Raw genomic sequence first — 25134 nt, 5'->3', positions numbered from 1 at the left:
CTGTGAGGTAACTAGGGCAAAAAATAATATGTAGCATTTATTCGAACGGACTTAAAAATTAGTTGAAAGGATTTTTGAAAATATTTTTTTAAAGTAGGCTCCACAACCAATGTGGGGCTTGAACTCACAACCCTGAGATCAAGAGTCACATGCTCTACCAAGTGAGCCAGTCAGGAATCCCTTGAAAATATTTTTTACAATAAAAGTTTACCTGTCGGTAATTTCTTCTATCCAAAGCCATTCTGTGTTGCCAGAAGTGTTTAAAAAAAGGAGGAAGAATCTCTGTTTTAATGTAGTTTGCTTCTACACCATCTGTTCCACAACACTGCTTTACCACCTAAAAAGTTAAAAGATAATAGTAAAACCGGCCTGGCTTAACACACAACAACAGTGGTTTTTTTAACATTCTTTAACATTCTCTTTGAACCATGAAACACACCCAATTTAGATGAACAAATCTGGGATAAAAATTTCGAACAATTACCTTCAGCACAATTTTCTTCATTTCTTCATCAGGAGATTGAAATTCTCGAATAAGGATTAACATCACTTCTCTAGTATAGTAGTTGGCATATTCTGCATCCATAAGAGGAATAAGATACCCAATAGCTTTTAAGAAAGCAGCCAGACCCTATTTTAAAATAAAAAATACGTATACTTAATAAATTAGATTTAAGTTGCCTTAACTTCAATGAGTAGAAATCAAACGAAAAACAAAATCTATTTGGTGAACATACCTTTCCTCTGTGTTGGCGGATACCCTTCCACAGAGGCTTTAACACAGAATCAAAAGATTCGATACCATATGGCGTTGCGGCTTCAGCCAAGGCAGCAATGGCCAAAGCACTAATGGTCCGAACTTTCTGTTGCTCATCCACTAGACCTAAAAAACCAAACCCAAGTTGTAACTAAGTGACATTTCCTATAATTTCCACAACCCCATCATTTAGTCAAACTGTAGAATCCGTTCACATTGGACAAAATGAGGCAAAAGCCAGTATGAACCACAGCCTATAAGTAGATAATGTGCCAAAGCCCATCATAAACTATATTGTGTTGATACAGATAAAGTCCTTCCATCTATCTCCCCAAATCAGTAGCCCAAATTTCAGGACACCTGTCTTATAAAAGACAAAGTTATATTACAACTTACCATGCTCAATGATTTCAACTAAACTTCTGAGATGTGGCAAGATGGCACAGCCCATAAGAATAGCTATCTGCTGTACAATCTTAATACCAGTATGTCTTGCTTGCCAGGACTTCTTGCTTTTACACACAGCTTTTAAGAAGGGCAACAATGAAGGAATGCCCAGGGCAGAGGCTACAACAGCAAAAGCTCTAGCTGTTGTGTTACGGACGTACTCATCCATGTTATCAATATCAGGTCTCATGGTAGAGATCATGGTAGCCAGACCAGCAGCCTAAAAAGTCAAGAAAAAAGGACAGTCATCAGTTGATAACATTAACCCTGAACTCTTTCTATAATCAAATAATCCTATTGATGGATACAAAACTTTCTTCTCAAAAATAAATATAAATACCTTTGCCAAATTAGAAATAATCTCTCGACCTTCCACTCTAGCATAGTAATCTTCATCAATCAATAATGGTTCAATGACTACAAGGATCTGAAAAAGAAAAAGAGCTACATTTTCACAACATTTACTAATGCCATACTCGTAAAATGACAGAGAAAAAATTTATTATAGGCCATTTATGTAATTTAAACACACAAGCATACAAAACATATTTTACCAGGAAATTTATAATTAATTTATAATTACCAGGACTCTGTTAATCAAGGACGAATTAAAAATTTTAATTATGCAAATTCAAGATATATAAAGACAAATATAAAGATAAAAGCTGGGGGGAGCTATTAATCACATAGATTAACAGTCAACATTTTATTTTAAAAGATAATAACTTAAACATCAATCTTCATTTTACAATTCTAAGGCATTATCATCACCAGCAGAAAGATGGGTCCTTAACACTAAATGGTGTACTACAGACACACATCTTTTCTCGTCCTAATGTTATACCAATAAAAGCAAATGAAAAAATATGAATAATATGAATCCACTGTAAAAATGACAAAAAGTTCCTTCTACATATGCATACATATATTTGTATATGTGTGATGTATGCTTATGCAAAGAAAAGGGTCTAAGAGGACATGTAAATTTAGTATTGGTTAACTTGGTGTCTTGCTGGGGGCTGAAATTTCTCTTTATACTGTGAATGCATGCATCAGCTACTACTTTTTTAGAATTTTTTAAATTTTGCAAATGTAATAAGCTGGTTTTAAAAATCCATGAATTCCTTTTATATTAAAAAAATATTCAACCAGTGGGCGCCTGGGTGGCTCAGTCGTTAAGCGTCTGCCTTCAGCTCAGGTCATGATCCCAGGTTCTGGGATCAAGTCCCGCATCAGGCTCCCTGCTCAGCGGGAAGCCTGCTTCTCCCTTCCCACTCCCCCTGCTTGTGTTCCCTCTTTCACTGTGTCTCTGTCAAATAAATAAATAAAATCTTTAAAAAAAAAAAAAATTCAACCAGTAGAAACACTACTTGAAGAGAACAAACCTTGTGCACATATGGTCGAACTAAGTCATCAAGTTTGTATAATATTCGATCAATAACTTTGACAAGTAAATGACGCTCTTGATCCTCAAGTGTAGGAGACATCAGGAGAGGAAGAATCTGATTAAACAAAGGACCAGCTCCAAATTCACGAGCTTTATCAGTAATCTGACGCAATGCGGCCTAGGGTGGAAAAAAAGAGTAAAAGGTGTGTTCCTTTATAATTAAGCATTCAGAACATGCAAATTATTCCATGATTTTCTAGAACAGTATTTTTAGTGTAAACGTCACAGACATCTTACACAGTGTAGCCTGAGTGCATTCCCATCAAATTATTCTGAAGTCTGAACTCCTGTAACTGAAGTTCATTGTTTTCAGTTAATTCAAAAAAGGGTAATTTAGTAGAATAATGGAGCCACAGGATACAATATAAAACTCCTTAACTTCTGCTAAAGCAATGCCCATTTTCAAATTACATATGATACTAATGTAATTCCTCACATAATTCTACTAATTACCTTAGTGTCTTCAGCATGTTTTAAAGGCCCTGAGAACAAAAAGGAGAATCCCATTTTTCAACATCCTTATTAGCATAAAACGGTTTGATTAAAAAACTAAATCCCTCATAGTACACACCTTTCTTTCTCTTACACTATGCCACTGGTAAAGATGAAGAGATTAATTATTAATTAATTATAAATTCCTAACAAAATTATAATGAACCTGATGATTTAGTGAAGTGGTACTTACCTTTCTCATCGGAGGTGTTCCATTCTTAATTTTTAAAAGCAGCTTCATTATTTTTCTCTCTTTTTGCTCTTCTGGACTAAGTGTTGATTCATCAACATCAACCTATTAGTAAAAAGAGAAAATGTAAAGGTAGATTAAGATATTGCAATTTGTAAGTCCTAAATAAAAAGCAGTATTTTAGTTCTGTTATTACTACTCACCAAAAGTTTATCAAAGTACTGAATATCATCGGGTTTTAAAAATGGAAGATTTCCAGATGGCTGGTCATTAACACTTTTCATTGTTCTATCTTCAGTTTGCATGTGGAAACCAGTCATGCCGCCCAAAGGTGTTGGAGTTGCTGTCAGCTTTCGAGCTGGAGTTCGAATAGGAACATAACCAGCTGGAGGGGGAAGTACCTAGTACAGTTAAAAGATAGTTTAGGATTTTCTTGACTTTATAAAGTTTCATTATGTTATATAATAACAATGAATTAATATTTGCACTTAAAATATCTTAGTTTATTAGCTAGAAGCTTTTTGCTTGGAAATAAGAATTAACATTGATCCCATCCTTCTATCTTATGTTTAAAATCTGTATGACAACCATTCATATTTCTCATCTAATTAAAATATAAATTAAGAATATTAGGAATGTGGGAAAATGAGATACCTGAAGCAGGCTTATGAAATTCTGATCATTTTCAAACATTAACCTATATAAATATGCTGATGAGCTGATAGGTCATAAATGGAAATAAGCTCACAAAGTACACATAATAAAGGGTTAATTTTAATAAAATGAAAACCCATTCAAATAAATCTCTGCACTTTTATGAAAGCAAAGAATCTTAATATTTAAGTTGTTTGACAAAAATGAGTTGTGTATAAAACTAAATTCATAAAAATCAAAAGTAAAATATTTACCAAAGCCCTATAAAATACACCATTTGATTAAACCAAAAACTTCACCTAAGATTCACTAAGAAAGATTTTTCTCTCCTATTGATATTAAGGAAATCAATGACTGCAATTAAGAAGACAACAGTAAGTTGTAGAATGTTTATTCCCACAGCATTATGTGGAGGCTATAAGAAGTTCAAAGCAGAAATTCATGCACACTTAAAACACTCTAATATAAACCTAACAAGGGGAAAAACATACAAACTCTTAAAAAGCAGCAGGCACTGGCAACATAAGGCTCTGTAAAGGCCCTCTAGATGTCCTAGGTTCCAACTAACTTTGGACTACCTTTAGACCAGCAAATGGTTCCTGAGTCCCAGGTACTTAGAAAATTCTGTAATTCAAAATAAACTTCAAGTTGCTATGGTAAAGAGAATATTCTTTGTGTTTATTTGCAACCCAGGAACTTAAATAAACAAAATCTTGGGAGGCACAAAGTAAAATAACTATGATCTAATGTGAGCTTAATCCTGCGACTGTTGATAAACTACAGCAGCAAGCTATTCCATACCACCAAGGCAGGAGTTCTCAAAGTATGGTCCTAGAAGTCCTTATAATTTCTCACCTTCCAAAAGTAATAAAAGCTTCATGTCATTCATTTTTTCATCTCTATTACCTTTTGGAACTGAAATATACTTGGAAATAGCTAAAAGAATGGAACAGCAGTAGTAAATTTGGGCAGGGCCAATACAAACTTGACCAATTAATTTCTTCACAGAACATTTAAATAAAATTCACATCCTAAATATTACCACACTGGTATTTGTTATTACCTTATACCCTTCTGGGAACATAGCATCTAATTCTTCATCAGAAAGTGGGCGGTTTCTCTCATCAATTTCTCTTTCCCACCGCCAAGCCTGAAGCTGTTCAGGAGTCATACTCATTATGTGACCTACCAAAAGAGCAAATTGCTGTTAACAATCTATAGTGCAAGTCTTTTTTTTTAAGATTTTATTTATTTGACAGAGAGAGACAGCGAGAGAGGGAACAGAAGTAGGGGGAGTGGGAGAGGGAGAAGAGGTCTCCCGCCGAGCATGGAGCCCGATGCGGGGCTCGATCCCAGGAACTTGAGATCATGACCTGAGCTGAAGGCAGCTGCCCAACTGACTGAGCCACCCAGGCGCCCCTATAGTCTTAACATTACATAGGCCCTTGGGATATAAGACAGTTAACATCAATTTTAATTGCTTTGTTATTATAAATTCAAACCAAAACTTTTTAATCCAGTTATTCTTGCTAAAAATAGGCATTAATAGCACACACAATACCTGAGAGAAAAAAAATTCAAAATATTTCCAGGAAAAAAATTATTTCCAATGGGAGATTTTCTACCTGGAGTAGGGGTAGCCATGTTCATTGCTGGTGTGCCAATTGGTGTCTTTCCAGGGGTCAGAACAGGAGTGCTTCCACCCATCTGACTAGCCGGTGTTTCATCCCAACGTGACTTTCTTTTACTGGCTCCAGGAGTTGGTGTTTCACCAATTGAATCTCCACCTCGATCGGTTCGAGGAGTCTCAGCCCATCCGCTTCCATGCCCAGGAGTATCTTTAAAAAAAAAAAAAAGTAAATAAATAAAAAATTTTAACCACTGTCAAAAAAATTACTGTTTATTCTCAAAGAGCTAACATATTAAAACTGGTCAAGTTCAAAAACAGGATATTCTTAAAATGGAGACCCATTTAAAGTTTAAATTTTCATTTCGTATTTATCCTCCCACATTATTTTTTGTTTCTTTCCCACTGATTACAAAAATGTAGTAGTCACTGAGGAATAGAAAAACAAAAGTATTTTTTTAACCAGGCATTATAGCACAACCCAGAGACAGCCACTTCATGCATCTTGAGCTACTTCTGATTTCTCTGTACAGTTGGATTACTCCACGTGTACAACTCTAAACTGCTTCTTTCATCCACCATATGTTGAGCATTCTCCCATATCATTAGAAATCCTTTATAAAATTTTAATGTAACAGATGTACTATTAAGCCTTAACTTCTCACAGCTAATCTCATGAAGAATTAACAAACCATAGGTTTAAAGAGTTTACACACACACACACACACAAAAACAAGAGATTTAGACAAATTTATACAGACAGAAAATAGAGGTTACCAGGGGTTGGGAGGAGGAGGGAATGGTAAGTTATTGTTCAACGGGTACAGAGTTTCTGTTCAGGATGATGAAAAAGTTCTAGAAATGAATAGTGGTGATGGTTGCCCAATACTACAAATGTACTTAACACCATGAACTGTACACTTAAAATGGTTAAATGGTAAATTTTATGTTTTCAAGAAGGGAAAAGAATTCAAGCATATGATCTCCTTAGTTCTTTATCTATCCCCCAAAACGACTGATTATTTACCTTTCTACCCAGGACTAGAGATGTGAACAGGTTTCCTCCTATAAACATACCATTCATCAAATCATTATTTCACCTAAACACACACCAAGATTCCACCAGAAGTACCTCTTTCTGTTTTGGGGGTCTCATCCCATCTGTTTTTACGAGCACTAGAAGTTGCGCCCCCATGGCCTGGTGTTGCATGGCCTGGTGTATCCCCACGTCCAGGAGTAGCAGCTCCCGCTGGTGTGTGACTAGGTGTAGGATCCCATATTTTTGAGCCTGGGGTTGCTCCAGGAGTCTCACTTCCCTTTGCACGACCTGGTGTCTCGTCCCATCTTAAGGAAGGGGTATGTCCAGGGGTCTTAACAAAGCAAAAAAACACTTTATTTCACATACCTACACAGCCACATACAAATAACTAGAAAATTTCTATCAAAAAAATTGTTAACAAATATTTTAGTCTTATTCTGTATTAATGAGAGTAAATTACCCTGCTTAAGAAACACCTACTTTATAGCAAGTATGTTTGACTAAAAACAATGTGAAGTTTTAATTTGGAGCAGTGAAAAAGCCCTAGCTTAAAAAAAGAAAATGGAGCTTTGGGTATGAGTCTTGTATATACCATTATTAGCTCCACAACTTTGAGAAAATCACTAAGCCTTCTCTGTCTATATGTGCAATAAAAAAATTTCAGCTTTAATTATAGCAATACTTCCCAAACTGTGCTTAGAGACATATATCTATGAGTTCTCACTAAGAAATACTATTTTTGTGTTTTTTTCAGTTTCATGTGTGTGTTTACTCTAAGTATGTTTTGGACCACCTGGGTAATTATCTTGTAACTAGATACTGCCACATGATTTCAAACCCTGAGATTTACAATCACATTTGTAATATTACTCTAACTAATGCTGATAAGATTAGTCAAAAAAAGATTAGAAGTAGAGTGAAGTAATCAAAGTTTCCATTATAGTTCAAAGACAAGGAATAGGTGATGCAAGGTATCAGACAGCCCATGGTAACAGAATATTGTGCCTTACTTTGATACTATATTGTCTGCACTCTGCAGGTTCTTCTGTTGGCTTCAGTGTAAGCCAAACAAAATTTGTACTTAAGATGCATAAATATTCCACCGGTTTTATAATATACTTTTATATATTTAAAATTGGATGGGGGCACCTGGGTGGCTCAGTCGTTAAGCATCTGCCTTCAGCTCAGGTCATGATCCCAGGGTCCTGGGATCGAGCCCCGCATTGGGTTCCCTGCGCGGCAGGGAACCTGCTTCTCCCTCTCCCACTCCCCCTGCTTGTGTTCCCTCTCTGTCTCTCTGTCAAATAAATAAAATCTTAAAAAAAAAAACTGGATGCTCTATCCAACACAAGAATTCTGTTTAGCTTTATATTCACAAATTTGCATAAATACCATAACAAATTTAAGGCACAATATTTGTTTTCCTTTAAAAAGATTCTATGGGGGCGTCTGGGTGGTTCAGTTGTTGGGAGTCTGCCTTCAGCTCAGGTCATGATCCCGGGGTCCTGGGATCGAGCCCCACATCAGGCTCCCTGCTCAGCGGGAGGCCTGCTTCTCCCCCTCTCACCCACCCCTGCTTGTGTTCCTGCTCTCGCTCTGTCAAATAAATAAAACCTTTAAAAAAAAAGATTTTATGTATCACTCAGGGTTGAGAAATTTTCAATTGGTGAGTGAAGCACATAAATTGTTCAAAATTTCATTTTTGGCAACTGCTCCTCCTGCTGATCAGGTAGGAGATAAAACTTTTTCTACTATCCACTGTAATTCCCACAGTCCTGATTAGGATGGAGCTGTGTTAAACAAGCAGAATGAAAGAAAACATCATCTGAAACTCAACAGTTTTATAAGACAGACATCAACTCTTTTAAGATTTTATTTATTTGACAGAGAGACAGCGAGAGAGGGAACACAAGCAGGGGGAGTGGGAGAGGGAGAAGCAGGTTCCCGCTGAGCAGGGAGCCCAATGTGGGGCTCGATCCCAGGACTCTGGGATCATGACCTGAGCCGAAGGCAGACGCCCAACCGACTGAGCCACCCAGGCGCCCCCAGACATCAACTCTTGTATCTAGTTTTCATGAGCATACAAATACACAGCAGCACAAATTTCTCTTTCCCAGTTTTTAAAATTAGCATTATCAACCACAGAATTAAATTTAGTAATAATTAGGAGCGCCTGGGTGGCTCATTCTGTTAAGTGTCTGCCTTTGGCTCAGGTCATAATCCCAGGGTCCTGGGATCAAGCCCTCCATCGGGCTCCCTGCTCAGCAGGGGAGTCTGCTTCTCCCTCTCCCTCTGCCCCTGCTTGTGCTCACTCTCTCTCTCTCTCAAATAAATAAATAAAATCTTCAAAATAAATAAATAATAAATAAATTTAGTAATAATTTATATTCTAAAGAGCCAAATCCTCTCATATACCAGCAAGCAAATGGGAACTCCTCAGGCTCTACCTTAAACTCAAGTGTTTGGAAATTATTAGGTTTATTATATCCCAATTCTGGGTTTGGGAATATACTGCCAGTCTATAAATAAATCTGCAGTAGTCTATGCTAAAACAGTGACTTAGGGGGCACCTAGCTGGCTCAGTTGGAAGAGTATATAACTCTTGATCTCGGGGTCATGAGTTCAAGCCCCACGTTGGATACAGAGATTACTAAAATAAATAAACTTTAAAAAAAAGTTAGTGATTTAGACTAGGGTGGTGGAGACAGGTCATGAATGGTGGTTAGATCCCAAATATATTTAAAGGTGGGGCCAACAAAATTTGTCTATGGATAAAACTTGGGACAAGAGAGTAACTATTGGATGACACTGACATGACTCTCTTAACATGGGAACAGGCTGGAAGGGGTGAGTGAATAGAGAAAATCAGTAATTTTATTTCAGAAAAACTCACTTTGAAATATCTATTAAACATTCAAATAGAACTGTCAAGTCTGAGAACCCAGGACATGTAGGGGATAGATTTGTACATTTGGGAGTAGTCTTATAGAGATGGTATATGAAGACAGGAAAGAGATCTTAGGGAGTGCATTTAGATAGAAAAGAGGTCCAAGGACTGAGAACTAGAAAACCCCAAAGTTAAAGGAAGCTGAGGAAGATCGAGCAAACAAGACTGAGGAACAGGAGTCAGTGAGTAGAGCATTAAGAGAATCAAGAGAGACTGAAGTCCAGAACCTAAGAAAAGCGAATCAAGTAATGGCAAATGCCACTGATATATGACAGGATCTACGATATGATGATATAGGATATGAGGATTGAGACTTGATCTTTTTGGATCTACCAAAAGGTCAAGTGACTTTGACAAGAGATGTTTTGGTGGAGTGGTGCAAGCAAAAGACCAGATAAGCAGAGACTGCAGGTATAGACAACTCATTCAAAGCATTTTGCAGTAAAGACACAGAAATGAGATGGTAGCTGGAAGGGGATGTGAGATCAAGGGATGGTTTCCTGCAGTTTTTTTGTTTTTTAAAGAGGAAAATGGGTACAAAGTGTTTGCTGATAATAGCCTGAAGTACAGAGAAAAAACTGATGTTACACAAAAGTCTCTGAGTAGTAAGAGGGGATGGGAAATAGTATATAAGAAGCTGTTCAACCTGCACTGACAACTCAGAAAGAAAAGAGTAAATGAGAACAGACACAGGCATACTGGTAGATTTCACAGTGGGAACGGTGTAAGTTTTTTTATTGTTTCTACTTTGGAAAGGAAAAAGAGGAAACAAAGTCATCAGCTAAAAAGCTGTTAAGGAGGTATTATGTTTGAAATTTTCCCTGGGGGTGCGGGGGATTGAGAATTACTGCTTAATGATTACTGTTTGCTCAAGGTAATGAAAAAATTTCAAAATTAGTGGAGATAGTTGTACAACCTTGTGAGTGTAATTAATGCCACTAAATTGTACACTTTAAAATGGTTAAAATGGCAAATTTTATTATTAATATTTTACAATTTTTAAAAATTTTAAACAAATGAAACAATAAAAACAACCCCTAAAGACGTTCTCTAAGAAAATAAACTGACCAAGGAAATGCAATAGCACTACCCATGTGACACCAGTGGTCAGATGCTTAAATTATCCATCTAGAAAATGAAGAAGATCACTATATTGTACTCAACCTCCACAATGTGACATACTGGAATGTTTTAATATTCCAAAAGGGACATTCCTTTATTCCGGGCTATGGACTGAACTGTGTCTTCCCCCCAAAAAACTTATGTTGAAGCCCTCAACCACCAATGTGACTATATCTAGAGATTAGGCCTTTAGTGAGGACCATAACCTGGTAACACTGGTGTCCTTAGGAGAGACACAAGAGCTCGCTTGCTCTCGCCATGCACACACACCTTGATATTGACTTCAAGCCTCCAGAACTATGAAGAAATAAATGTCTGTTGTTTGAGCCACCTGGTCTGTGTTCACCTGATGTCAACAAGAGTAGGCTAATACACTCCATGTGAGAGGGAAAATCTAAAAACAATAATAATCGTCATTAAAAATAAAAATAAATTACCTCTGCTTGATCCCAACTTGACAGCTTTTTGGGAGTGGCACCAGGAGTCTGATCGGCTGTTTGATCCCAACGCCGTTTTCGTTTTGAGGGAGGCTGGGATGCTGCTGCTCCATTGACAACTTTTAGTTCTCCAGCTTTAGCTTTTTCTGCTAGCTGCTGCCTAATTTCTCTCTACAAATATTTCAAAAATCACTGAGTATTGCTAAAACCTTTTCAACATATTTTCATATATAATCAGCACAGTCATTTCAATTTAATGTCATTGTCTTCACTCATTCTGCTTTCTATGCCACTGGGAGTGCCTTTCCTCATTTCCCTTTCTTTTCTGTATTTCTAGTTTTATACAATGTCTTTCTGCGCAAAAGATGAGCAACTATGCAATTTATAACACAGAGCACCCTACTTTAAAAACAGTGAAGTAAAATCTTCAATAGTGGAAAACCAAAATGCTTTCATTGAAAAAGTTTTATTTAAAACTCACATAAACTGCAATGCAGACTATGTAGTAAGATAGAAAAGTGGCAAAAAATGGAAACTTACAAATTATAACTATATAAATATTCTTATACTTATTCCATGTAACAAATTATATATTCATAATAAACTTATAGAGGCTTACTGTTAGAACAAAATGGAGCAATCACTGCAGGCCAGTAAGAATCCTTCAGAATTCTCCACCCATATCCAAACTGAATCTTATGGAAGATTTAGAGGTTTTTCAAGGAATGATTTAACTATCTGACTTTTCCCTTAAGCCATCTGTTTCAGGCACACACCACCAATCCTCCCCACAGATACAGCCACCATAAGATAACATGTCTCTGGGTGTGTATATATACATATACATATATGTGTACACACCCAGACAGATAGCCAAGGGGCCAAGGACTAGAAAAAGATATAGAAATATGAAAAGTTTAATTTGGGAGGCAGCAGAATTTTGGGTAAAGTTTCTTTCTCAACTTAGTTTTTATTAATACTATTAAAATATTACTTGTGCAGCAAATAAAAAGGAAACATAAAAGTCTCTCAATCTGAACTTTCTATTACATTCTTTCACCACCACCAAAATAAAAATCAGGCTCACACACCTCTTCTTTAGTTAAATGCTGTTCTCGCATTACATCCATGTAAGTCCTAGCGTTCATTTTAGGATCAGGGGTCTTCCCTCCTGCAGAAAAGAACAGCAACAGGACAAGAGTACAATAAATAAAAGATAATTAGGTTAAATTGATTTATCTGCCCTGCTCTAATATTATGTTATTCCATAATCATTTAATTTATTTTTTGATGGAAAACTTTAATAATTATACATCTTACTTTTTATTGAGTTTGCTGATCAATTTAACCTGTTTGAACACAAACATATCTACAGCAGTTTAAAACAAATATTTTAATGCATATAAAAACAAAATGACAGCACAGTTTAGAGTCTTCAGAAGTGATGGGTTCCTGGGTTGCTAATCCGGAATACGTACACTTTCGTGCCTTTGTCTCCATCAGCAGTTCTGACTTCAAGCAGCAGAATAGAAGCCTAGAAAATTATCTCTTTACCATTAGTAACACTTTGGAAAGATATTTATATTCAAAACATTACCTGTTGCAAGCTGTTAAAATCCTGACTACAAATAACTATAACTAGATAAGTTCTCCATACAATGTTCTAAAAACAGTTATAGTTTAGAAAATCTGACTTTTAAAATACACCTATAATCTTACTCTGATGTCATGTTACTAAAAAGGGCTTCATTCTTTTTAAGTTTTGTTGACCCAAAAACATTTTTATTTTCTTAGAAAGTAAAAATTACAACTGGAAACATATTACTTGAAATATATTACTTCTACCGGTTATGTTTCACACAGAAGAAAAGTGGTGTACAAAGAGATGTGTTAGTCTCTTGGTTCAAGTTTCAGTATTTGCTTTCAAACTTCAAAATATTTTAAAGAAGCCCAAACAGTACAGAACAAGATTCACAGAGGCACACTATGTTTTAGAAATGTGATAATCAGCTATACCAGTAGTATAGCATCACAATTTAGGAAAAAATAATAAAATTCTAAGACATTTCCTATGCTGAAGATCATGCCCAATTGATAGTGTCATTCTTTCTGACACTAGCTCTGATAAGACTTCCTTTGGAATACTTTTTCACCATAATCTAGAGAGGATGTGTTGAACTGCACCCTTAAGAATGCAGACAGGACTGGCATATAGCAGTACTGCTGTAGGAAAGAAATTAAGGACAGTTAGTATGGGCCTGTGAATTCTGACATACATGTTTAAATCAATTACAATTATGCAAGTAAAAAAAGAATATCCCTACTAATTCATGCAGGCTGAAAGTCTAATTTGTAAACCTGCAGCAGAATCTAATTCTAAGAAACAGGCACCTAATTTTGATTTTGAAACTCACCTGAGGAAAGCTTCCATCAGGCTCACTCACTATGCCCCTTGTGCTGACCTGCACACTAAAATTAGCAAAACAGACTCCAACTATTAAAAATATCAAAGTCTTTGTATACATACTTTTGTTTTAACTTTAAGTATGCTTAGAGCAAAGTAGGTGCATTTACTAAACTATATTTAGAGCAATATGGGGGGAGCTCTAATGTGAGAAACAGTTTCTCAAAAGTAACAAGCCCAAAAGTCTAGGATTTGGAATGAAAACTTTCAATAGCTTGAAAGTATTTTGAGCAGAAAAACATATTTGTTCAAAGTATAGAAAGCGTACCCAAAACAAAAGTAAAAGAAAAACCTTTAACCCTTTGCGTTTCTATGGCATTGGCTCATTATTTTCTTGTCCTTCTACCTGGAAAGAAAACTTGCATTATAAAGATGAAGAATATGGCATCTGTGACTTCAACCAAATCTATACAAATCTATAATAAGGGGGATTTTAAAAAAGAAAAGCAAATTCATAAGCATGCCAAAAAAAATCAAAGGGCTAAAGACAACTTAAGACAAATAAATTCCTGAAAACTTATAGAAAAATGGGAAAGAATTACCATCTGCAAAAGGATCAAGACGCTCTGGGGATATTATCATGGTCCGCCTGTGCTTTTTGTATTCATCCTCCCGGTCAGCAATCTTCGGAGGTCGGTGCTCAGCAAATGGATCATACTGAAAAGAGGTATGTCTCATTTAATAACTACTTTATTAAATAACCAAAGAGAATATCATATACAAAACCCAGAACATTAGAAAACATGTAAAAATGTTTAATACCTACTAATGAAAAAAATATCTTCTATCATTTTATGGATGTTAACTTGAAAAAATAAGACATAGGGAAATGGGACAATATACACTGTCAACATTTTCATACTTCATTTCTTCATGAAATGATTACCTTAAAAACTAAGTATTACTTCTAATCCTCCCCAATCAACTCTCCTCAAGACATTCTAATAACTTGATTTCTAAAATATGGGGGCTTCCACAGGAATTGAGACATTCAGTTTTCCTTAGCTGAATAAATTCTGGTTTTAATTTTTAAAAAGGGCTGCGAGGGGAGAAGAACAAGAGGAGAGTCACCTGTTCTGTAGATTGCGGTATATCATTAAGCAATGCCACAGGGGCATGATATCCCGGCTTCTTCTGACCAAGCAAACTTGTAGATGATGAGTAGTCATCGTCATCCTGCAGTGAAATACCCCAAAAAACCAACAAAATGTCAGAACTTAAAAATTAAAAAGCATATACAGATTCAACATGGTATCAAAAGATTTACTGGCAAAGTGGTGTCTAAACCTTTGTTCATAAAACTTGTAAACACCTAGGTTTTCTTTCAAATCACAAACCTTTTAAAAAAATTAAATTTAGTTCTCTTTACTTTTAAAAACATTAAACAAGGAATGATTTCTATGGAAGCTAACTAAAATAAGGTAGGTATGGACTAAAAAAAGCCTGAGCATTTTGTTTTCTCACAGAAAGCATAATGAAATTTTTCAGGACATCTGGGTGGCTCAGTCGGTTAAGCATCTGCCTTCGACTCAGGTCATGATCCCAGGGTCCTGGCATCAAGTCCCACATCAGGCTCCTTGTTCAGCGGGGAGCCTGCTTCTCCCTCTCCCTGCTCTGCCTGCCGCTCCCCTGCTTGTGCGCTCTCTCTTTCTCTCTGACAAATAAATAAATATCTTTTTTTTAAAGATTTATTTATTTGAGAGAGAGAGAGAGCATGTGGGGGGGAGGGTCAGAGGAAGAAGCAGACGCCCCGCCGAGCAGGGAGCCTGATACGGGACTCGATCCAGGGACTCCAGGATCATGACCTGAGCCGAAGGCAGTCGCTTAACCAACTGAGCCACCCAGGCGCCCATAAATAAAAATCTTCAAAGAAAAAGAAATTTGTTTTTCAAATTTGGAAACTACAAACAGCTTATTTAGAACTCTCCAGTTTCCTTTTTGTTGTTTTAAAGATTTTATTTTTAAGTAATCTCTACACTCACAACCCCAAGAGTCTCATGATCTACTGACTCAGGCAGCCAGGTGCCCCTCGTTTTTTTAACTCATGTTTAACCACACAAATAAAATATAATTAATTTTAAATGTATCTGTTTCCCTAGTAGTATGTTTAAACAGACTAATGTTATACTGTTACTTTACTACTATAAGAAATACAACAATGGATTAACTTCCAAGATTTTAACACCTCATTTATTTTATTCAAAAATGAAATCAAAATTTCCCCCTTAGCTTCTGGAAATTGTACCTTTGGAACTTGAAAATTTTTCTTAAAAGAAAAATGTGCCAATTATAAAATAAAATGTGGTTTGCATTTCATAAAAACAAGTGATAAAATCTATATACATAAAACATTTATTACTGAATCACGCAAAAAATAAACAGCCACTTCACCAAATCTGGATGTTTGGAATGGTCTGACAAAATAAGCTATGTGGACTATATAAAAACACTTTGAGGGATGCACTTCAAAACGAGACACGGTCATCCTCCAGAGTAATTAAAAAAGGCCATTAGCATCAGTAACAAGAAACATTCCATTCTTATTAAGATGCCAAGGGGATGGAACGCCCGGGTGGTTGAGTCAGTAAGGCATCCGCCTTTGGCTCAGGTCGTGATCCTGGGGTTCTGGGATCAAGTCCCACATCGGGATCGCTGCTCAACAGAAAGCCTGCTTCTCCCTCTGCCTGCTGCTCCCCTTGCTTGTGCACACTTGCTCTCTCTGACAAATAAAATCTTAAAAAAAAAAGATACCAAGGGGAAAAACACAGCATCAAACACAAATCAAAAGTCAAAAGTGGCAAGGACAGATGGCTATCTACAATAAAGTAACGTCTCATGCTGGCTACTCTAGATAGAGCTTAGGAGGTAACAAGCAGGGTTTATTTTACAATAGTTAATGATTTGCAGGTTCTTTGCTGGATAAACAAACTAGTTTTAACATAAAGATTCATAAAGTTTTAACATAAAGAAGTGATCACTTCCGGAAGTTTCTGGACCTTAGAGAGAAAGGACACCTTCAATAGTTTTATCCTCCAAAAGAACGATTTCCCAATCCCCCAAATCTTCCCAGATTAAGTAAGATGAGTAAAACAGAAAATTCCCTTATATTTTTGTTCATCAAAGAAATGCTTGACTCTTGTATACTCGATAACTCACATCTTCAAGTTCAGTTGCAGCAATTGATGTCACATATCCAGCAAATCGGCTGTCACTTCCACCATAAATTTCCTGGTCATAATAACCTGTAGAATCAAGGCCCACTCCTTGAGCTTCATCAAGAGCTGCCTTCTTGCCTTGAATTTCTCGAATCTGTGCTTCAATATCTGTAAGAAAGTTAATATAGGCTTTAATTTTCCAAAGAGACCCAAAACAATGCATTTCTCTAGTAGGAATTATCAAAGTACTCTTCTAAACACATAAACTTTAAAATAACTATAATACACAAGGAGTTAGTAGAACTATACCTAGTACTGATTTACTTAATACATCTACACCTCAACAGACAATACTTGTACACAGAAGAGATGCTTACCATTGCATCAACTACAAATTAGAACAGGTTACCAAAATTTAAATTGTTGAATTCCAAACCTTTCCCCAAATGAAAAAATAATACTGTCAATGTTGATTAGGGACCAAGAACAATACTCAAAATCATTTAAACTCAACAATACCAGAAATGCAAAAACAACAGTACCATGGAAAGTGGTTCTCAAACTAGAATGTGCAACAAATTGTCTACAGATTTTGTTAAAATGCAGTAGGCCTGGATCAGACCCAAGTTTCTGCATTCCTAACAAGTTCTCAGGTGATGTCCTAAACACCTAGGATCACACTTCGAAGAGTAAAATAATAAAGGATAAAGTCTAAATTCTTTATAGCCTAGAAATTCAGAGCCCTACCCTGTTTGGCTGCAACCCCCATGACATTAGTTTTATGATTAAGAGTCTGAAGAAAAAAAAAGTCTGAGCTCTGGAATCAAAATGTCTGCCTTCAAATAAAGGCTTTCTCTACTAATTAATATGTTATTTCACCTCTGTGTCCCAGTTTCCTACAACGTGTTTTTTTTAAAAGGATTAAATGACATAATGAACATGAAACTTAAGCATTCCATGAATGAATTAACTCTTGCCAGCTCGTTACCTTCAACTGAATTAAAACCCTTTGACACTAGGCACTTTAAAAAAGCTCATTTACTAGTTTGCAAGGACCAAAAGGAAAAAGATTCAAATGGCACAATGCAAATAACCAACCCACACCCTCAGCAAAGGGAGAAAACCCTCTGTAGTTCAAGATGGCTGTGGTTTAAAGCAGAAAATGTAGTAACATTATCTAGTCCAAAGCGCAGCTGGACCACATTTCCCCAGTAAGTGGAAGTCTCAGAAACTCAAAATAACGGAACAGGTTTACCACTGAACTTTAGCAGCTCCAGTTTGTAACCACATCTCAAAATTCTTATCATGTATCCAGAGCACCACCATCTCCACAGTTACTACTTTTTCCGGCATCTCTTCCCTCAAAACTGTTACAGCAGCCCAGGCAGCCAGGGGCCCCCACCATGATCAATCACAAACAGAAATATCCTGATGTAAGCTGGGTTATTTTACTATTCTACTTTTGTTTCTGTTTGAAGGATATTTTTTTTAAAGTTTTAAATCCACATTTGGTCCTTTCCCTCACCCCAAGAATTTTTTGCCCTGAAATACAGAAGAAACCAGAGTAGTTAGCATGACTGGCTAAGGGGTGAGTGGAGATTAAAAGTCTTCATTTTTTTTCTTTCTGAACATTTGCATTTCTGAAATGTCTGAGGCTTAAAAACAAACACTAGATGTATGGATCACTTTTAAGTAAATAGGTTCTTTCATTGGACCACAAATGCTACTGCCATTAGGATCCAGACAGGACACACTAATGGGTACATCAGGCCAGCCAAATAATCTGCCATCTCCCCTCTACAGCATCAGTCTAGTCTACTAACAACCTACACTGAAATCACCTGGGGCCCGTTACAAGGACTGAATCCAGGCCTCAGATACATTAAGTTGGAACCACCCACTGAAGAGCCCAGGCTTCTACATTAGCAACAAACACCCCAGGAAACTCTCCACTTCCAGCCCCGGCCTGCCCTTACCAAAATTTCCAATTTAGGACATGTTATACTTTTTTCTAGCTCATATAGAACAACAGCCGCCCCCCCCCACCAAAAATAGGAAAGGGGTGTTGTTTCAAAAAAACTGCATCATACCATACATATTATGCAGTTTGCTCTCCTCCTCCACACACACATTAATACATCACAGTTTTATTTTCCTTTGAAAGGATTTTTCCAGTCCAAGTTTTCAGCAGCTAGTCCTTTATTTGGATAATACAATTTATTCAGGAACTGCTTTCATCTACTGAATCTTATCTACTGATTTTATGTAAGGACTGGCAACAAGAGTTTTCTAATTACAAAAGTACTCAAAATATCGAATTCGTTTGTATAAAAAGCCTTGTATCATGACTGGATTCCTATTAAATAAAATTCAGCAACAAAATTACCTAGGGGCTAGGCAGCTCTTTATAGTCAATTAATTCTGAAGGGAGTTCATTACTAAATTTCTACAAGTTGTATAGTTCAATGTTTACATGCAAACCAGGTGCTATGTATCTGCTTGAAACTATGGATAAAAAGCCTAAAAGCTCATGGGTTGTTTGTGCACTGTAAACTGCAGCACATTTACACAAACGTCACATTACCCACAAAACTGAGACAACAGTTTCCACAACACTCAGCAGTTACACAAATGACAGAATTAAAAACTAGAAAACTCAATAATTATTTAATAAACTGTGCCAAAATATGAAACATAATAAATTCAAATATTTATAAGCAAACAAATGTATAATTACATTTATAAACAAGGTAACTGTGATATTTTGTTTACAAAATAAATAAAATCTGTGGCACAAATACGGCAAAATATTAAGAACCAGTATATCTGAGCAATGGGATTACATTGGGTTTTTCCTGTACTCTTCTGTATGTTACACTATTTCATAATTAAAAAGTAACTTTCAGGGCACGTTCTGCATGGAGCACTGGGTGTTACGCACAAACAATAATTCATGGAACACTACATCTAAAACTAATGATGTAATGTATGGTGATTAACATAACAATAAAAAATTAATAGAAAAAAGTAACTTCCAATCTGTAGAAGTCATTAAAAGTAATTTTTCCAAATTTTATAAACATTTTGCATCTCTGGGAAAGGCTAAGCTGTCTCTAGTTTCTTTTTTTTTTTTTTTTAATATTTTTATTTATTTACCTGACAGAGAGAGACACAGCGAGAGAGGGAACACAAGCAGGGGGAGTGGGAGAGGGAGAAGCAGGCTCCCCGCAGAGCAGGGAGTCCGATGCGGGACTCGATCCCAGGACCCCGGGATCACGACCTGAGCCAAAGGCAGCCGCTCAACCGACTGAGCCACCCAGGCGCCCTCTAGTTTCTTATTTTCAAAGCTGTCTCACACAAATTATAGCTACGGTATGCAGGTATTCCTGCATTTTCTGAAATACGAACTAAAGATCATTTCTGACAACAAATGTGTAAGATTTGCTAGCAACAACAGAAAAAAAAAATGAGGGAAGACACCAAAAAGAATAACCAGAGGTCCAAAATGTTAAATAAAAGACTTGAGGAGACAGAGAAAGGAGGAAATGTTTATGCTAATCTCTTCCTACTTCAATTATAACCAACATGAATAAATCCTCTGTTCCTGCCTAATCCCTTTCCAATTCAGACTCCCTGTAGTTGAGACATTCAGATGTGAAGATAAAGAAAAATGGATACTGTCTGCTAGTGACTGGACAAGAAGAGACTAGGACCTCCTCATGGCCACACATAAGACTGCCAAGAGCTGGCACTCTAATCCATGTGAACCCATAAATATTCTAGTCTTCTTGACGCGTGTATCAATATTTCTCATTATCAAGTAGTATTCCACTGTACTACAGCATCCAGGTTGCTTGCAGTTTGTAGAGATTACAAATAAGGCTGCTATAGAACATTCATGTACAGGTTTTTATGTAAACATGGGATTTAATAGTACTTGTGTAAATACCTAGTTTTATAGATTAGTATCTAGTCTGCTGGGTCTTAAAGCAGTGTATGTTTAATTTTATAAAAAACTTACAAAGCCCTTTTGGTGGGTTTACTCACGTAAGTTTGAGAACAGAAGACAGCTTCTCATGTAACAGAGGAAGAATCATTTTGAGAGATGAAATGGAGGAAATTAAAAGAACAAGTAAAATGAAGAAAAGCTGGGAGCTAAATGAGATTAATAAAATTCCAGCTTTATGGTGTTAAAAGGGGGGTTATCAGGAGACAGATATATCTAAAGTGAATTTCTATATTATCTGAATTTCCAGATGAAAGCTTCACTTCTGTTCCCCACACAACCCTCCCGTCTTCAGTAAAATCTATGGAGTGGGAGCACATATAGGACTTTCGGTTACTGATGCTGAAAACTTAAAAACAAAGCAGGAATTCCCTATCTTGAGAGCAGATTTGGAATCTTAAAACTGAAGTCATGGGTTGTCCTTCAAATCCCCAGACTTGGCAGTCTAGTACTGATTTAATTAAAAAAAAAAAAAAAGATGTCTTAAACAAGAAATCAAAGCACTAGTTAAGTATTAGACTTGTATTTAGGGGCACCTGGTGGGCTCAGTTGGTTAAGCCTCCGACTCTTGGTTTCCACTCAGATCGCGATTGGGGTCGTGGCATCAAGCCCCTAGTGGGGCATGCTCAGCACAGAGTCTGCTTAGGACTCTATCTCCCTCTCCCCTCCCCACTGCTTGCGTATGCGCACATGTGTGTACGTGTGTGCTAAAAAAAAAAAAAGTATCTGACTTGTATTTACGAGAGTCTGCAAGAGCCTCACTAAAGGAGGAGCCTTGAGGGTAAACTGTCGAGAATGAGGTTTTTCTCAAGTTGGTATTCCTATTTTAAGGTACGAATATCACAAGGACTCAAGCAAAACTATTTCAGATAGGAATATCTATGTAAGAACTGTGACAGTACATTCATTGCCATTAAAATTACAGGGGGAGAGGCACCTGATTTTGCAAATCCTTTGTTAAGGTTTCCTTGCCATGGCTGGTCCAACCTAACCCTGAAGTATGATTTCAGAACCGTGTTCATTCCTAAAGCCAATAATTTTCTTGGCGCTTCCCTTGCTTGTGGGCCTCCAGACATCTGAATTGCAAAAGTAGTTGTGGGAGAGTCTAAGAAGGTGTCGTGGGTATTTTCTCTGCCCTCTTCCCCTGTTCCTGTAGACTACAGGAAACTCTACAGGACAAAGCTGCTGCAACAAATAAATTGCAAGGAAAAAGAAAGATGGAGGAGGAAGATAAAAATTTAAGACTAACTGATGTATGGACTTTATTTGGAACTTGATTCAAATGAACTGGAAAAAAATTTTTTATAAGGCAATCAATAAAATTGAACACGATATTTTGTATTAATTTTAGGTGCAATAATAGTATTTTTTAAAAGTTTTTACGTTTTAGAGATACACACTGAAAAATATATGGATAAAATAATATGCCTGGTATTTGCCTCAAAATAATGGGAAGGGTGAAGGGACCAAACACAGATTAAACAAAAGTGGGCCCATGTTTATAACTTTGAAGCTAGGTGATAGGTGCAACATGGGGGGTTCATTTCACTATTCTATTTTTGTATGTCTGCAGTTTTCAATAGAGAGTTAAAAAAAGAGGCACCTGGGTGGCTCACTCGGTTAAGCATCTGTCTTCGGTTCAAGTCATGACCCGTGTCCTGGGTTCGAGCTCTGCATCAAGCTCTCTGCTCAGTGGGGAGCCTGCTCCTCCTCCCTCTCCCTCTGCCTGCTACTCCCCCTGCTTCTGCTCTCTCTCTCCCTCTTTCTGTCAAATAAACAAATAAAATCTTAAAAAAAAAAGTTTAAAAAAATATATAAGCATGGCTCTCTTAAGTTTTGCCCTTTTTTCTCATTCTTGGTTCTTCTTCTAGCCCCTTGAAACCAAGGCCTCTGATCCCATGCAACAGAAAAATAAAAGCTCTCTCTCCTCTGAAATGGAGTCCTCTGCTGGATGTAAAGAGAATTTTTTTTTTAGCCCTTTTATGAAATATCTTCAATCTTAAAAGTCCCAATTCTCAATCTTTGTCATTACTTTTCCTTTTCTAGTTTTATTTATTTTGCTAACTGATGGTAAGGTAAAATCCTAATAAACATTAAGATATAAACACACATTTCAAAACTAAATTTGCTCCAATGACCTACAGAAAATAAATGTCATTATTCGACTGAAATTCCTCTTTTTGAAGGGGATTTCTGATCCTAGGAATGCTATCAACTATCAGAGAACAAATCCTTCCCTAGAAGATTAACATTAATTAACAGTGTGAATTAATAAAATTTGTGAGCTAGTCCACTCGGTATCTCAATTCATTCAAAAATGATTTCCATTCTTCATTTTCTTAAAAATTACATTCCTTTTATAATCAGAAAAAAATGTGATAAATATTAAAATTACAAACATTTTTTTAAAAAGATTTTATTTACTCATTTGAGACAGACAGAGAGAGAGAGAGAGAGTGAGTAGGGGGAGAGACAGAGGGAGAGGGAAAAGCAGGCTGAGTCAGGAGCCCGATGTGGGGCTCGATCCCAGGACCCTGGGATCATAACCTAAGCCGAAGGCAGACGCTTAACCATCTGAGCCACCCAGGTGCCCCTAAAATTACAAACATTTTTGACATAAATACATCAAATGTTTTAACTGGGAGTTGAGCGTGACTTCAAAAGAATACTGCAGAATTGGGGGTCTTTTAAAAGATGGGCAACATCTACTGTTTATTTTTTTTTTAAGATTTTATTTATTTGACACAGAGTGCACAAGTAGGCAGAGCAGCAGGCAGAGGGAGAGGGAGAAGCAGGCTGCCCTCTGAGCAGGGAGCTGAATGCAGGGCTTGATCCCAGAACCCTGAGATCACGACCCGAGCCCAAGGCAGTCGCTCAACCAACTGAGCCACTCAGGCGCCCCAACCTACTGTTTATAATTTACACTAAGACCTAAATATCCAACTCTGATACAAAACACCACTGGTCACATCTGATGCAACTGTTTAACTGCTCCCCACCGATTCTCTCTACTGGTTTCCACTTCCGTGCCTTTTCTTTTTTCCATGCCCCAGATAATGCTAATCCAGCATGCAGCATTTTCTCCTCCTTGATGTGTCTTATTCCTCATTTTTAATTTGGATTGTTTTGAATGTTCTAATCACCATTCATTACATGTTACAGAGGCACAGCCCCTGGATGTTACTTACTGACACCTTAGTCTGGTTCATAAGTGTTATCTATTCTCCAACAGGCAGAATCAAGTTGTGAGCAAGGATTTCTCACATATGACACCTCTAAAAGACATCCAGAAAATAGCAAGTATACTGTGTATCCCAACTTTCATCCTTTTCCTTAAACAAAGCCCCAAAACTATGCTGGTAAATTATTTTACTGAACACTATAGGTATCAATTCCTAAGTTATTAATCCCTAATTAGCACTACTTAAATCAATTCTTAAATAATTACAGAGAAAAATCTTTTTCAGAATCTTTAAGCAATTTGCTTTCCTTTTTATTTTTACTAGCAACATTCATGCTAGAAGTCTACAAAACCAACAGTAAGTATTCTGAGCACAGAAAAATAAAAATCTCAGAAAATGAAGAATACGATGACTATTCCAGACATTCTAAAAGCAAAAATTTAGGGAAAAAACCTTTTTCAGCTTTGTGATCCCCCCAAAAATCCATTCAAGAGACAGTGGCAAAACAAGCCAATATATGAGATTTTAGGATAATCCATTTTCCCCATTCCAAGAGGAAAAAGAGTGTGTTTCCTTGTTTGTCAAAGTCAACAATATGTGAACTGCTGGATAGCAAGATTATGCACATTAATAATTGTATACACTTGACACAACTTAATATGCAGAAAGGTCCAAAAGATTTTACTGATGTGAACCAGTCTAGCTCTTTTTAGATTTCAATACTGGAAAATATAAGCCACCAGGGTAATAAACAATCAGGCTGCTTAAAGAGGATGTTAAGGGCTGATCCTAACAGAAATATTCAAAAAAGGGGCGCCTGGGTGGCTCAGTCCTTAAGCATCTGCCTTCGGCTCAGGTCATGATCCCAGGGTCCTGGGATCGAGCCCCGCATCGGGCTCCCTGCTCCACAGGGAGGCCTGCTTCTCCCTCTCCCACTCGCCCTGCTTGTGTTCCCTCTCTCGCTGTGTCTCTCTCTGTCAAATAAATTTTAAAAAATCTTAAAAAAAAAAAATATTCAAAAGGAGTAAGCATTAAAAAAAAAATAGTTATCAGTTTGGCTCAATGATGGGAACTAATAACCTGTGAAAAGAACATATAGGATGGAACAATAACCTACTTCAGTTTGAATACAGTATTTAATTCACAAAATTCAAGTAAAAATTACTGA

At 36.8% G+C, this 25134-nt stretch overlaps 1 protein-coding gene across 4 annotated transcripts in view; it reads right to left on the bottom strand.

Moving 5' to 3' along the window:
* Positions 1 to 25134, bottom strand: part of SF3B1 (splicing factor 3b subunit 1) — a 38430-nt gene that overhangs the window by 10655 nt on the left and 2641 nt on the right. For 2 of the 4 annotated variants that reach the window (XM_081813911.1, XM_081813913.1), the window contains exons 2-17: positions 16780 to 16946; positions 14695 to 14799; positions 14166 to 14280; positions 12251 to 12330; positions 11160 to 11330; positions 6747 to 6984; positions 5613 to 5825; positions 5051 to 5172; positions 3537 to 3734; positions 3337 to 3438; positions 2590 to 2769; positions 1545 to 1631; positions 1154 to 1424; positions 738 to 883; positions 485 to 631; positions 212 to 337 (exon numbers count right to left, since the gene is read on the bottom strand). In XM_081813911.1, coding sequence (XP_081670037.1) covers positions 212 to 337; positions 485 to 631; positions 738 to 883; positions 1154 to 1424; positions 1545 to 1631; positions 2590 to 2769; positions 3337 to 3438; positions 3537 to 3734; positions 5051 to 5172; positions 5613 to 5825; positions 6747 to 6984; positions 11160 to 11330; positions 12251 to 12330; positions 14166 to 14280; positions 14695 to 14799; positions 16780 to 16946 — 2468 coding nt within the window. Of the gene's footprint in view, positions 1 to 211; positions 338 to 484; positions 632 to 737; positions 884 to 1153; positions 1425 to 1544; positions 1632 to 2589; positions 2770 to 3336; positions 3439 to 3536; positions 3735 to 5050; positions 5173 to 5612; positions 5826 to 6746; positions 6985 to 11159; positions 11331 to 12250; positions 12331 to 12458; positions 14110 to 14165; positions 14281 to 14694; positions 14800 to 16779; positions 16947 to 25134 lie in introns of those variants that run through there. The other 2 variants (XM_081813912.1, XM_081813914.1) reach the window with 2 other exon arrangements.

The sequence above is a fragment of the Leptonychotes weddellii genome, chromosome 3 (assembly GCF_054177405.1).
Source record: "Leptonychotes weddellii isolate Sample4059 chromosome 3, ASM5417740v2, whole genome shotgun sequence".
In the NCBI taxonomy this organism is placed as follows: Eukaryota; Metazoa; Chordata; class Mammalia; order Carnivora; family Phocidae; genus Leptonychotes; species Leptonychotes weddellii.
The sequence above is the reverse complement of the archived record's forward strand: the minus strand, read 5'-3'. Positions and strand labels throughout refer to the sequence as shown.